Source organism: Anopheles aquasalis, chromosome 2, assembly GCF_943734665.1.
Source record: "Anopheles aquasalis chromosome 2, idAnoAquaMG_Q_19, whole genome shotgun sequence".
Classification (NCBI taxonomy): Eukaryota; Metazoa; Arthropoda; class Insecta; order Diptera; family Culicidae; genus Anopheles; species Anopheles aquasalis.
In genome coordinates, this window is record NC_064877.1 from 20,200,168 (window position 1) to 20,215,000 (window position 14,833).

Genomic DNA, 14,833 nt, shown 5'->3' on the forward strand with positions numbered 1-14,833 from the left:
CAGCTACGAATCAATGACAGATTCCTAGTAGGCGCTGCAAGTGGGAGACAAAATGTCAAACCATCGAGAGTGTACAAATCCTCCAGGTATGCTGTCGAGACAGTAGAATTAGAACAAATGTAGTTCCAATTTGAGCTAAAAATAAAAGTACAATTAAAGACCAAAAGGATCCCCTGTAACCGAACAGAAGGTCTTACCATCCGAACCCGAACACATTTCTTTCGAGGCTTCCGCGCGAAATACTTGGTGTGGAAAAATGGAGAAGAATGAAAGAAGGTATCCCTACAGTTAAATAATCCCTGCTTTTTTCATTTATTTCAAAACGATCCATCCACTTTTAATCTACTTGGCGTCCGGAGCGAGACCTTGGCGTGGGGCAAGAAGAGGAGGGAGTCTCCACTACTGCCCCTCACGCCGCTCTGCTCCATTGTTTCGTAATAACACTGCTAGGTCCTGTGTGTACGCGGGATAAACTTTTGTTCTTCCGTGTTCCAGCCTGCCTTATCAACCTCGTAACTCTCGTTTTCTCCGTCTCCGTCTCTCTTTCTCTGTATTGTACAAACGGAAATCAAACTCAACAATCCAGCTCCACGTTCTCAGCTTCCCTTTACGAACCATCGAGCTAATCGATCGGAAAACGAATCGAATTGATGCTAAACTATTTCATTCTAGATGCAAAACTGATCAACTTTTCGCTGTGCCCTCTGCACCTGTACTGCACTGCACTGCACTCCACTACGATCTTTCTCGTTCATGCTGCATGCGGCTGCACTACGCCAAGGGCGCGGGACCTGAAAAATCTGTTACAATTTATTAAAAACCCCACCACTCGCTCACCACCTCATCGAGCCACTTGACTGACTGTTTTTAATTATTGTAGTAATTTGTAGTGCCGGTTGCCCCTTTCTTTCCCTCTCTCTTCCCATTGTTTTTTCTCTTGCTTTAGTATGTTACAGTACGTTCAGTTAATGGTTAAAGGGGGCCAGGAAGGTGTGGAAGGGACCAGCGAGTAGGGCGTTTTTGTAACATATTTTCAAATGTACTTAATTACAATATTGTACATCAATCACCAGCAATCGGTCACTTCACTCGCCCCCTTTCAACAAACTGCTGGGCTGCTGGCCCGGCTTGGCTATACACCATCTGCAGTATCTATCAGCCGCTCAGCTTTCCATCTCGCTTTGCAAAAACTTCCGAATTATCTAGTTTGATTCTAGCTTCCGTTCCGTTAACTACTTACATGTCTTTTGACGCTTTTCTCCCTCCCGGTTTTCTCGCTTTCTTCTTCTTCTTCCTTTTCTTTTTCTTTTACTTGCACCAAGTTTAGCTCTAGTGTTATTTATCATTCCATTAGGACATTTGTGTTTTGCTTACACTTTACTATTTAGCTCACGTTTTGTTTAGGTCGAGTGTCTGTATGTGTGTGTTTGTTTGTGTGTATGTGGTTTAGGTCGAGTAAGGAAGAGTAACAGCTCATCTCGCGTTGTTTATGCATATGAAAAGGGATTTTAGGGACGAGTGTGTTTTTGTCGCAGGAGAAGTTTTAGGAGCGGTGTGAGCCATTTTCTTTTGTTTTTAGATTCGATGATTATACAGACAGAGTACGTTTAAATGAAACAGACATTCCAATCGTTCCGTTGCCGTAGCTTTGTTTAGTAGAGTATCCTAGACCTATGCACCGTTACGCGTAAGGATGATTAATCTTTTCGTTCTTGTTGTTTGGTTTTTGCGTTTTTTTTTTTCATTTGTTTTTGGTGAGTGGCATTGGATCGGTTAGTTTGGTTTGGTTTTGAGTAAAAAACTTCAAGTCACCACCGCGGCGCGGCCACCCAGTTGTGTACTGTGCCGCGAACTGATCGCTCTTTTCAACTATTTACAGACGCCGTTCACTTGGCTCTCACCTGCTGTGGATTGATCGAAGACCGTTCAACCGTTTCTATGCGATGCCTACTATGCTCTGCATGTAATTGGCGCGTTCGGTTTGTTTGTCCATGCTTCATGTTGACGTTTACGAAACGAAAGGAAACTAGAGAGCGTCGCCTACTTATCGCAGGAGTGAATGGAATCATCTCTCCCATCAAAGAACTAATCATCAAACAATAAGAGAGTAAGTACCGTTACACTTAAAAAGCCAGACGCATCTGGTTTCCGAAATGGCGGACATCGTGAGCACAGACAGAAGACTGTAGGATGTGTGTTGAGGGGTGTGAGAGAGGAGGAAAGCTTTGTGACAACTTCGCAACGCGTGCTGTACCTTTAGAGTGCAGTCGTTTCATGAAGCTGGCGCACTTCCTATCAGAAGCGTGTCGCGTGGTTCAGCAAACGGCCCTCACCGATCGTCGGCAGCCCTCCAACGCCACCACCACCACCGACGGTGCCGGTTGGACCGTTGGTTTGTAGATCCTGCCCAGGGCCACCACTTCCGACCACTGTGTTGTGTGGCAACTCCGGTACCGTCTGCAGCAAACTCGGCTATTTGTGGGGAAGCAGAGAGAGAGGGAGAGCAGAGAGATGCGTTATGAGTTGAGTAATGTGGAGCAGAATAGCAAAGGGAGGAGGCATTAGCATTCAGCTGTCCTGGTGATGAACGGTTACCACGGTGGTGAGTGATGCTGCTGCAGGAGTCGTCCTAGTTTTCGTTGTCGTCGGTTTTGGTGGAGGAATCGGTGGTGGTGGTGGTGGAGAGGGAGGAGGAGGTGGAATCGATAAGAACTAATCGAAAAGAAATGTAAAGCAAAAAGAAAAGAAAGAACACAAAAAAAGAGAATGAGAAAGAGAAAATATGTAAATCATATGTATGCTAAATGAACGAACCCTCGAACAACTCAACTCATTATCGAGCTCGTGAAAGGAGTGGAATTGGTCCGAATGTCTGGCAACCCTCGTTGGAAAATGCATGAAAAATCCCATTAGCCCAAGGACTCTTCTCTTCCATCATCGATCGACAGCTTAAACCGAAAGCAAACAAAACTCTTGGCCACCACATAAATCATTCGGCTGTCTGCCTTTCGTTCGCTCCCTTTGCCCTCGTTATTTACTTGTACCAACTACCATCCCTTAGATCGCTTGGTCCATCCCTTGCTTCAGCGAACTACGAGATTCGATCTCATTTAGACGATGGCGACACAGAGGGGGGACAGTGCCAGTCCCAGTGTTCTTGTGTCTCTTCTGGCGACATCGATTCTGGTTAAACGAATCGTCCTGGACTGGACTGGAACCACAGTCTCTGTGCCTGCTGTTTACCAGTGGTCCATCGTAAAAGGTGAAATGGAAAAGTCAAACCGACAGATCAATCAATCGGCAGCAGCAGCACCAGCAACAGCAGCAACAGTAGGAGTAGCGAGGGAGAAGAGAATGATTTTATCTCTCACTCTTTCGCTCTCGCCACAATCCACCCTCTAAATGGGTCAACCCTCGGGACTTTGGTTGGATTTGAAAATTGTTCCCCCGAACCAACCGGCGCCCGGATCCTGGAAACCCATTAGGGGAATGAAATAACACCGACGGTGAACTTTGACAGGGCCACCGCTCCTCCCGACGGTCACGCGAACGAGGAATTCAAAATATGCGAACCAAAGACCCCAAAGAGATTTTTGGGAATTGGTTTCATGTTTTTAGTTCGGTAAATCCGATACCGGCGACCGTGATAAATCTGCTGTTTAGATTTCCGTGGAGCCGACTGCCGGAACCGGTGATTGGCCACAATGATAGGCTTCACTGGCAAAACGTGGGTGTTCCGGCACTCCGGGTACTTCAAACTAAACGTTAAATTAAAAGAAAAAAAAACCGTTCCACAAAAAGTATAAAACAAACTCGGATGATCTCGGTGGAGTGTCTCAGTCTCTGGTGTTTGTTGTAATTACAGTGCATGGTAGTAGCAGTAGAGGTCAATGAATGGTGTCACTTACCGGTTCGTGTTGCTGCTGCTGCTGACTGCTGACTGGCAGTGAACCACCGAACAGTGGTGGCGGTGGGTAACGTTCGGTTAGTGATGACTGCCCGGAATCGGTCCGTGCCAGTGGTGACTGCAGTGAATGGGGCTGCTGTTGCTGATGCTGCTGCTGCTGCTGCTGCTGCTGGAGGACGTGGTGCTGACCGGCACTAACCGGAAGTCCGGTCGCATGTGAAATCGGTATCGATGAGCGAGCCGCCGTCGTGTACACCAGGTTAGTCGAGTGCATCGATGGATGATGCGCTAGATCGATCTGCAGCATGCGAGCATTCGCGTTGGTGGTTCCGGAATGTAATATAGAAGGAGAGAGAGAGCACAGGATTCCATGGATTAGCAGGTGTGTGCGCTTTGTGTACCCACAAATCGAAAAGTGAATGCAAGGTAAAGGCTCTCGGAAAACGGGATTTTCCCCGCTTTCGCACTCGAATGTATTAAACGAAATATGAATCCTCCGAGCCGTGCGCGATTTGCAGCATAAAATATTCAATTCCCAATGCGTGTGCGTTGCCATTTACAGGACGGGCACCTCCACTTCCGGTTTGTCGAATGCAGGTCCTGCCTCGGGTCGGCTTTGGTTAAATATTTTCAGGAAGATTAACTACGTTCACGGAGAGCGAGCGAGCGAGTATGGCCCGTTACATTCCAAATCCCCACGAACTGGCGTGCCAGTGCCTGCTACAGATCGCAAAATGCATAATCCTCGCTAGGGAATAATTGCTAATGCTCGTTGTGCCGAATGGGAAGTGGTTTCGATTACAAATGATTTGTAAATCAGCTGCAGTGGCTCTCGGTGCCCTTTTCATTGGTTTGTAGAGTGCACGAGGGGTTGTTTATTTATGAATCAGTCATTAGTTACTGCGTTAGCTAATAGTAGTCGGTGATAAACTGGCTGAGAGGAAGGTCAGTTCATAATGCCCCAACAGAGAAGCAAACACACAAATTGCAAACATTCCATCGAGAATCCGTTTGAAGCGATGCTGGGAACGGGATTTATAATATTTTAACAAAATGCAAACGCAAACCACCACAGTGCGCCAGTGACAATGAGATGCATGCTAATTCAATCTGCTGCTTTTGATGATGTGCGTGACCTCAATAGACACACAAAACAGAGAAGTGATCGCCCCTCGGAACCTGGTTATCGGCTAGCAAGCTAACGTTCTTCATCGAACGCACTCGGTGGCCACTTCTCGACGCTGAGTGATGATGAAATTTTAAATATTTCATTAAAACATTGTGAGCGCTCGCTCCTGAGCCACGCATCGCAGTGCCATCTGGTGGCGATCCGGGGGTGATGACAACGTGGTTGAGGTTACATTTTTGGCCCGGATCTAGTTGGCAATGGCCCCGGATGTCACTTGTGCGCAGTAGAACTGCGTACACAGATCGACCTGTCCGACGGTCGTGGCCAACATTCCGTCCTCACCAGAAAACCAGAACCAAGCTCATCTCCCGGGCCAGGGTCCGGGTGTTTGACTCCAGCATAACAAAGTGCCGGTGACAACGAGGATGGCGACGACATCCGTGACCGTGGGACCCAAATTATAATGTGAACCTGGCGTGTTCACCCGTCTGTACGTGTATGTGTATGTGTGTGTTTGGTTGAATTTATGTTCGCGTGGACTAAACCAACGGTTGGACGGTCGCGATGGCCGTTGCTGGGCAAACTGGTCAACACAAATATAGTAGGCCCGGGGGAGGATGCAAGGCCCGGTATGTATGCAAAGTATGTGAACTGTTTAAGGTCTCGGCGCGCATTCCTAACCGGTGTTCGAGCCAAGGGGCCCCATACAGGAAACCGGAACGTCCTAACTCGTGTGTGCGCGGTGGCGAGGAGGCCGCGGAAACAGGTCCCCGAGAGTTATGATTTGAATTTGCCAGAAACGCTTCCGGCCACGCGCCGGGCACCCAGGGGAAAGGAAGCGAAGGGAACGCTACGAAGCCGAAAATCCACCGAGAATGGGTGGAATGTCCTGTGCGCCCGGGTTTCGCGTAGGCTAGAACCGTGGATGACGCCATTTCCGGCGGCCGTGCTAGCGCCGCGCCATTGTTTGCTCGCTAATGAGAAATTTGTCCAATCAGTTGTGAAACGATTGCTGGAATCGATGGCAGGATATGGATGGGAAAGGGGACGACGCGTAAAAAGCTCCCCGACAGTGACGGTGATGGCGAACAGTGGCCACTGTGATCCTAGCATCCTGGCACACTGGTGTTTGTTGCCTTTGTTTCGATATTCGTCTTTTTGGGATGCTCAGTGGATGGCCCTATGTGGTGGAGCTTCGTCTTTGAGCGAAGAGACAGACAAAGCGTTACTTGAAGTTCATGTTCTGGCTGGAGTAGGCCACGAGGATCATCATTACTATGGAATTGTTGATGGCAAGGTCGCATGCCAACGTAATGAAGCTTCGATAGGAATTTGACTCGGAGGATCATCTGGAGAAAGCATCTAGGATCCAGGACATGACATAACTTCATTGGCGAAGTCAAGCGAAACACTTTCGTTACACTTCATGATTACAGTCATGAATATTGCAAGGGGAATTACTTTAAAGATAGTCCAAAACTTCCTCCAATTAAAGTAATCAATAGGAGATGCTTGAAATTGCGATAATTTTAATAAAGAGACATCAATTAGATCACCGTTAGTCTGTCTCTAGGACTCTGTAGTTCACTTAAAGCTTCTTGATGCACCATAAGTTAAACATTTACCAGATGCAGACCAAAACCACAAACTGAACCCTGAATAGTGCCTACGAGTGGCCATAACTCACCTGCGCGTAGATGGTTGGCTCGGAACGTTTGATGTCGGATTGTCGCGGTCGCCCAAGCGTAGCACTCACGTACATCTGCGGCTGTCCAGCACTAATCTTTGGCATTCCACCACCACCACTCATCGTCGACAAGTCCGCGTAGGTCAGGTCGTGCTGCAGATGGAAAGGGCAAAGAAAGAAACAAAATATAATCCAACAACCGTGGCCTGGGAATTCAGCTTTGACCTTACCTTATGCGCTTCACTGCCATAACCACCGATGATGGGCGTCGGAATGATGGTACTGTGCACCGGTATGTAGCTCTGGCCATCGGAAGTCGCCACCGGATAGACGGTCTGCTGCATGCAGTTCTGTTGCTGCTGATGCTGCTGCTGCCCGAGCTGCTGCTGTTGGACATCCCTGGCAAGAGCGTAGAACGCCCGTGTGTCATAGGTGGCGGCCGAAGTCGGTGGCATCATGCCGGCGGCACCGCCACTCTGCTGTTCGGCCATCGCCGCCGTCGCGTACAACCGCGGATGGGCCGCACTGTTCAGCCACTCGAACGCTTTCTCGTCTTCTTCCGGTACGCGGGCCAACAGTTTCGCTGCAACGTGAGAGCGACTCAAACCTTATGGCGCACAACAGAGAGACGCACGAGGCGCCCAATGACCTCGAAGCGACGGTGAGCCGGCCACCCGGCCACTTACCTTGCGGAATGATGTCCGGATTCTTCTCGATGCTGTCGATGCTTCCGTTGCACTGTTCTCGGGCCAGATCCGCATCGGGGATCGATTGGCTTATACCCGAGGCATCGTTCGTCGACATGTTACTACCACAGTCTCGATCATGGCCAGCGGATCCCCGGAGTCGCGTAATGCACACGATGATGGAAGCGATCGAGATGATCGCGGCCACCACACCGACTAGCGTACCGATGAAAGGTTTAATCTGCAGCAGTGCCGGTGGATAGACGAGAGACAAATCTAACAGAAGGAGGGTTTAGAAAAGGATTAGACATTTGTTTCTATTTTCTAACTGTTCGAGAAACGATAGCGCCGATGCTCACCTGTTTGCTTCTCTGGATTCTTCAGAGTAAACGCTTGCAGATACGTCGGATCGCTCGATCCTTTCGAGTTCTTGGCAGTGAGGATGATATTATATCCAACACCCGGTTCCAATCCTTTCAATTCGAACGCTGGTGATCTGTACGAAAGATAGCAATAGGGAACCATCCATCAAAAGGATTTAAACGAGCTTTCCCATTTGTCAGATGCAGATTTAAACTCCACACTTTAATGGATCTAATTGGCTCCATTCGCCGGTCATTGGATTAATCGATCTGCGATAATTGCGTTGTCAATTACTTCCAGCGAGTTCCAGGGCAAGGAAGTGCAAGTCTGGCTGCCACTTGGATGCAGCCGGTGGTCTCAAGTAGCCAATTGAACGAAGCAGAAGCACGAGCTGCTTATTTTGTTTCTTGCAATTCTTTCACCATTAAGACCAAAAAAACAACCAAAGGGGACCGGGGTGGAAAGGGCGCAATCGGCTGTCCAAGTGCCGGACGGTCGTGGACCGACCTGGACACGGAAATGGCCAACTTTCCTATGTTAATTAGCTTCCGTGCACTTTGGCGCAACTTATTTTCCTTCCGGTTCACCACACCGCCTCCAATCGGCGGCAAGGTTAGGGGCGAAGGTTGGTGGCGAAACATTCACTTCCGCTGCCCGGACATTGTTTGCCTTTGCCCGGTGATGCAAATAAGACAAGGCCACCGGACCAACACCCGACGACGCTGATGGCGCCTGATTACGAAACCGTTTCGAGCCGGGCGAGCGCGTTGGTGTTTGTGTCGATGGGTTGAGACCTTCTTTCACTCCTTTCACTTTACATTTTCATCATTGCTGGAAATGTTTAACTTTTTAATTAACTCCTTCACCACGGAACGGGCACCGGCACTTTGGAAACTTTGTACGGATTTAAAGCAGCTCGCCAGTGCTTTACTACAGCTCTCGGCTAAGCTCGTTCGGCTGCAGGTTGATTTATTCAATGGGGAACATTTTCAATTTTACAAACACTGTCGAAACTGTTGGACTTTCGAGTACGATAAACGATCTCGCACAGCACTCTGTCTCCGAGTGGAATTGTAATTGAAAGGCGTTTACCGAGGAGTGCGAAGCTCAAATTAACGCATTGGTTCTGCGGAAGAATCTCAAGAAAGTATTCCTGCAAAGAATTCTCCATTTAATTGAATACATCTGCACCACCTTTTGAGCGGTATTTTGGATTCCTTTCAGCATTCGGATAATTATTCGCGTAATTCTGCAGCTGTTTCTATATTTTCGCTCTGTTGCCATGCAAAAAAAGGGATTAATCCTTGCAAAAAGGTTAAAAAGGATAAACCACATCTTCCAGGTACGTAGCATTTCTATGGATCTGCGTTACCAGTTGAAGATGAAATATGAAACGAATCCATTTGAAAAGACTTTCTTTTTGTTCAACTGTTAAGGATAATATTTCCTGGATTAGTAATTTCTTAAAAGTATTTTTCAAGCGCTCCAGATTTATGGCATCCATTTTTTATTCTTCTAATCCACCCTAAATGGCATTCAAAGGCGATATCATGGCTAGCTGCGACAGAATAAGTAACTTTTCTTCGAAAACCATTGATGTTGCATTTAGACATGGATTTCTAGCTTGCTTGGGAAAACTGGGCAGGCGCCGCTTTGCTCGTTACAATTAATAGTTCAAACAAACAAACAGTGGAAAAAAGACTAAACGTGTCCTCGCAAATATAAGCATTGACAAATTCTTTACTTTAAACTCTTTACGTGCTACTCATTTAGAGCAATAAACTGACGAGTACAAACTGGACTTAGTACACTTTAGCTGCTAAATAAAAACACACTTCGAGTGACAACAGAGAGATAAAATTATAAAAAAATGCAATACGAAATCATTATCAAACAAGCGGCGATCCACCGGAAAGCATTTCTATTCGACTGGCAAAGTAAATCATGTCGAGTGGAGTGCTCATCGATCCGTTTGATCTCGTGCACTCCTTCTCTCTCTCTGTCCTTCTCTCTGACCATAATGATGCCAGATGGAAGACGAAAATGATGAAAGACCGCTGGCTTGGCTTTTCAATCATCCAGTGGCCCCAGTGGTAGCTTAAGAATTCCAGAACGGATTGGCACTTTCGTTAGCCACAAATGTAATGCTAATCCTGCAACCTCCCTCACCAGAAACCCACGGATCGATGCTAATAAATTTTAATTGCCCCACTGATCGGTCGAAACGGTTCACTGCGCGTTCTCTCTCTGTCTCGCTCTCTCTCTCTCTCTTTGGTTCGTGTTTCGATTTCACCCAGTGGCACCAATTAATTTTAATTGGCTCACTTCGTCCTCGCCAGTCACCGCACACAACTGCAATGAATTCGTCGTCATCCGGCGCCCCCAATTGGCTGCTTTCATCCGTTTTTCGACCGGGCGAGGCTAATGATGACTGGTGGCGACTGAAGACGACTTGAAGGGGCTCGAAGCAAAAATCGTGAGAAATTGTGTGCCTGGCGGCTACCGATAGACCAGCCCTGAGCTAGAGTGCCTTCTGGAATGCCGCGATTAATGCGAGAGCAATAGCAAATGGCAACCGCGCGACCGAGGCGCCTCCATCCATGCATCTTCTTCGGTTTAGCAGCTCGATGACATTACTATCAGGCACCGGTGGCCCGGGGTGTTTGTTGTTCTGTCCACCGTCGCTACTCACTTTGATTTAATCGAAGCCATTAGCTGCCGGTTGCCGATCACGTACAGCTCGACCAGGAAGTCCTGTGGCAGCCCACCGTCGAAACCCTCCAGACACTCGATCTGCAGCATGTCGAACGTCTGGTTCAGGATGGAGCAGTTAGACAGTGGGTCCGGTTTGCCTGAAAGGGGGGAGGGGGGTGCGACAGGAAAATTGAAATTAATAATCGTGCCTGACGACGCCGATGAGGCGCCCGTTGGTATGCTAACGAGGCTAATGGTGTGCCCGTTGGCAACGGGCGCTAAATCGTGAACGTGGGCTGCTGCCGGATAGATCGCTATCTGAACCGTGACCCCATTGAATTTGCAGGTTGGAGCGGTTTCGATGGAATGTTGATGTTTTGCAGAGAGCCAATGTTTTGATAAATTGAGTTATTTGAGAGATACGGTCTGGTGCAGGCAAACAGCATTTGAAGGACCTCTGGAAAAGATTCTGGAAACACATCGGCCAGTGATAAAGGTTGCGAGATGAGTGATAGCTTATCACACATCAAGCCTTATCATCGCTCCGCATTGTTGCGGTCTCTGCAATCTTTAGGCAACACCGATTCGAACTTCTCTATACAGATTCAGGAATATTCATCCAGGAACAGAAGACAGAACGAGCGAGAGAGAATCGAGATTGCAAATCATGGCTTCAGCTGCTTCTGAAGGCCTCCGTTGGTTTTCGGCTCCTTGGAAATAGGATTCCCTTCATTCCGGTTCGTCCATCCGTCCATCCACTCACCTGCCGGTATTAGGTTGAACAAACAGGGCTCCGTCTGTGCTCCGATTTCGTTCCGTCCCCAGCACAGCAGCGTTCCGTAGTCCTGTCGGAGGAAGAGAAACGGGGAGAAGAGAAAACATCTTGTGATTTGATGTTGCGAAAGGCGTCCACTACGTCCACGTTCACGTCGATTGTGCAACGCCTACTCGGTCAACCCAAAACGGATCGATCTAGGAGCCGCTGGAGTGAAGAGCGCGAAGGGAAAACAATTTTCCCGCAGGAAACGAATATTCGGATTCGAATACAAACCGGAAAGGAACTTACCAGAACCCCCCCCCCCGGTCCTGTCGTTCTGGGCGTGCTTAATAAGAGGGGATAGCCGGTGAAAATTGGAGGAGCACCATCACCACCATGGATCCATCCCTAGCCGATGCCTTCTTCGGTCCAGAAATAGGAGATCGAACGAAGGATGATGAAAAATGAAGGAAGCTTTGACGTGATTGACAGAAAGCAGACATCGAGGCACCGTCCAGCCTCTGTCATCGTGTCCCCGGCTCCTGGGATAAAGCAGGAAACATGAGACCAAGCATTCAGGCATCATTTGCAGCAACAGCAGCAGCAGTGTTGATGCTCCCGAGGTTGATGAAGACGTATGACCGAAATTGTCATTCCGGCTGATAAATTATCTTCTCGGTTTACCTCCGGGTTCGGGTAAGTCCGGAGATATTCCACCGGGGGGAATGAGGCAATGGACTACCGAATGGGCAGCCCCGTTCAGGGTCCAGTGCGAGTGCGAGCGTGTGCATGTGTTTGTCGCCGGGTTTCGACCGCAGATGGAATTTGTTTTATTGACTTTTGTGTGTATTTTGATTGAAAGGTTTTCTTCGGCCGAGGTAGTGGGTTGGGTGGATGAAAATTGATCGATTGTTATTCGAAAGGGACCGTGGCCAGGGGGAGATTACGCGATGGATCTGACATGGCGGTTGCCGCTTCCTTGCGCACTTCCGATGGACTCGATAAACCAAACGTTTGCATAATTCCGCTTCCGAGAGATTCCCTGGTCTCGCTGCTGTCCTTCACGTCAAAATTATCTTCCCATTCTGCAGTTAATTATACTACGCCAAAAGCCAAAATGGCCGCCCCGTTGGCCAAAGGGAAATAGTTTGTCCAATTCAAGTCGCTCCGTCTCAAGATGATAAGGTGGTTGGCCAGAAATCATTCAGGCTGCACGAGTAAGGCGACTGGCCATCCATCAACGGGCAGTCCGAAAGGCAAGAAAATGGAAGTGGGGCCAAGCATTAATGAATAAATTATGAGCAACTGCCGGGGGAGGGGTGGCGAGAGAAGGATGCCGTTTTTTGGGGCTCGCAAACTCGTGGCGAAAAGTTTGTGGTGAGAATGGTGGTGGATTAATGGAGGTGGTGATGGAAGGGGAAAAGGGCAGGGCCATCAGAGTTTCAATAAAATCCTTCTCCTATTCCTTTCTAACAAACAAGACGAAGAAGAAGAAGAAGAAGGAAAAGGGATGAATGCCTTTGGAGGCTTTTGCGACGCTCCAAGTTTCACGTAGATAACACGATAAGCGACCGCGAGTGAAAGTGGATCCCTGGTGTCGGGGGAGTCGGGTTCTAGAAAGCTTTTTCACGCAACCACAACACACTCACACGCATCGAAACACAGGCACAAAAGTGGCAACTTGGCAATCGGAAGGATAGTGATAACAGGGAAAGGATTCTCGACAGCTCCGGCCACCCGGAGGAGGAGGGAACCAAAAAGAAAAGGGAGTTTGCGATGTTTGCGGAACACCCTCATAATTACGAAGGACTTCATCTTTCGCCAGTGGTGTTGAGACCCTTGGTCAACGCTTTCTGGTTTTTATGGTCGCGTTTCCTCTGCTCTCTTCCGGTTCGGCACCGGTTCGGCACCGGTTAAAGCCCTTTATTCTGTAGAGAGTGTCTTGGTTCCCGCGTAACACGCCGATAAAGAATGCTAACCACCAACCATCGAGGCCAGCACGAAGCCTCAACTTCAAGGAGTAAAGTGCTACAGCAAAAAAAAAGAAAGAAAGAAAGCCATACCGGACACCCGCTTCGAGCGCCTTTTCCTTTCGAGCCGATAAGCCTTTTCCGAGAAGGATCTTGATCGAAACCACGCCGACGCCATGACGTCAATCTTCAGTTCGGTGCGATAATCGCACGGACTCGGTGCGGAAAGTCCGCGGTTCTTTCGAAACAAACTTTCGCTGTCATCACTGCCACTCGGCGTGTCCGGCGATTCCGGCTTACTGTTAGTGAAGCGCACAACCGGGGATGAAAGGGATTTTTTCACTCGGCTCGGCTCGGCTCGGGTGACAGACCTGATTACGGTGGGAGGGGGTGAAGAGCCCATTGGATTGCGAGGATCAAACGGAAGATACCGGAACAACGCAGCACGCAGCACAGTCCGAACACGGTAGCACCATTCCCCTTCTTATCAGTGACTATAGTCCCCGTTGTGGGAGCTTCTGAAGTTGGCAAAGTGTGTATTACGGCGTGACCGAGGGGCCACGAAGGTCAGATGAGAAGAAGGAGGAGGAGGAGGAGGTGTAAACAAGAAATTATGATAATTGAAAACATAATAGGTGTCGGCACGCGCTGTTATGATTATACCGTGAACGGCGACGGAAGAACGGACGGTGCACAGACACAGATACAACGACGAGTTCCTTTTCGCAGCAGCACAAAGCAGCAGCGGCACTACAAGAGAGTTGACTTGGTACAACTGCTCGCCAGAACATGGCAGGAAAGTAGAATGTCATGTCTACAAGACGCGAACGCGTTACGCCACTCCTCCCAGGCTCTTGAGCGGCCGGTTGGCCAAAAGGTTAAGAAAGTGAAATCCTCCAACAAGGCCCCTTCTGTTGGTCTGCCTTGCTGCTTACCAGGCCCAAGGTTCTGCCACTAAAGGAAATGGAAAGGTAAAGACGTGGAGTAGAGAGCGAATAAGAAGAGGACTTCATTAGGAACGGAACAAGCGCGAAACACGGCCCAGGCTTTACCGCGGGGCGTCGTAATTGCCAGCGCACCTGTGACACCTGTGCCCTGAACCTTCCTGGAAAGGATTTAACAGTGGATGAGAACCGTCCGTATGACGTTAAAGTAGTTGGAAAAGTATAAAAATGATTTCACGATTCAATTCCGAACACAAGCAACTTCCGAAACGGTAATTACCGGTTCGCTGTTGGGTGCGAAAATGCAGCTTAAAGTGAGAGACTTTTACGAACGAGTTCAAAACTGACTTACCTTTTCCGTGACGGGCTTGAAGTGTGCCACGCTCTTCGTTCGATCGCTCAGCACCTCCGACGCCGGTATGTCCAGGCTCTCCGAAACGGACGTGTTGTACTTCCAGGTGAACGTGACGTTCGTTGGGTTCGCCTCCAGTTCGCACACGATTTTCGCCAGCTCGTTCCGGCCCACATTGTACGTGGTAACAAGCCCCGGACGGCAAACGGGCGCAACTGTAAGCAGCAGTGAAGAAAAGGGAGAGAGAAAGTGTCGTGGTTAAAAGCACTGGCGAATGCAGATTCACTGGTGGAGGAAAATGGGAATCGGAAAATTTGGATTATTATCAGATCAGCGACCGGATC

General features: G+C 48.7%; 1 protein-coding gene across 4 annotated transcripts in view; it reads right to left on the reverse strand.

Moving 5' to 3' along the window:
• Positions 1-303: 303 nt before the first annotated feature.
• The window catches only part of LOC126570896 (nephrin), a 132,266-nt gene continuing 117,736 nt past the window's right edge, over positions 304-14,833 (reverse strand). For 2 of the 4 annotated variants that reach the window (XM_050228982.1, XM_050228983.1), the window contains exons 11-19: positions 14,490-14,704; positions 11,230-11,311; positions 10,465-10,624; positions 7,769-7,905; positions 7,410-7,685; positions 6,954-7,306; positions 6,724-6,876; positions 3,909-4,205; positions 304-2,472 (exon numbers count right to left, since the gene is read on the reverse strand). In XM_050228982.1, coding sequence (XP_050084939.1) covers positions 2,296-2,472; positions 3,909-4,205; positions 6,724-6,876; positions 6,954-7,306; positions 7,410-7,685; positions 7,769-7,905; positions 10,465-10,624; positions 11,230-11,311; positions 14,490-14,704 — 1,850 coding nt within the window. In that variant the 3' untranslated portion in view covers positions 304-2,295. The remainder of the gene's footprint in view (positions 2,473-3,908; positions 4,206-6,723; positions 6,877-6,953; positions 7,307-7,409; positions 7,686-7,768; positions 7,906-10,464; positions 10,625-11,229; positions 11,312-14,489; positions 14,705-14,833) is intronic. The other 2 variants (XM_050228985.1, XM_050228984.1) reach the window with 2 other exon arrangements.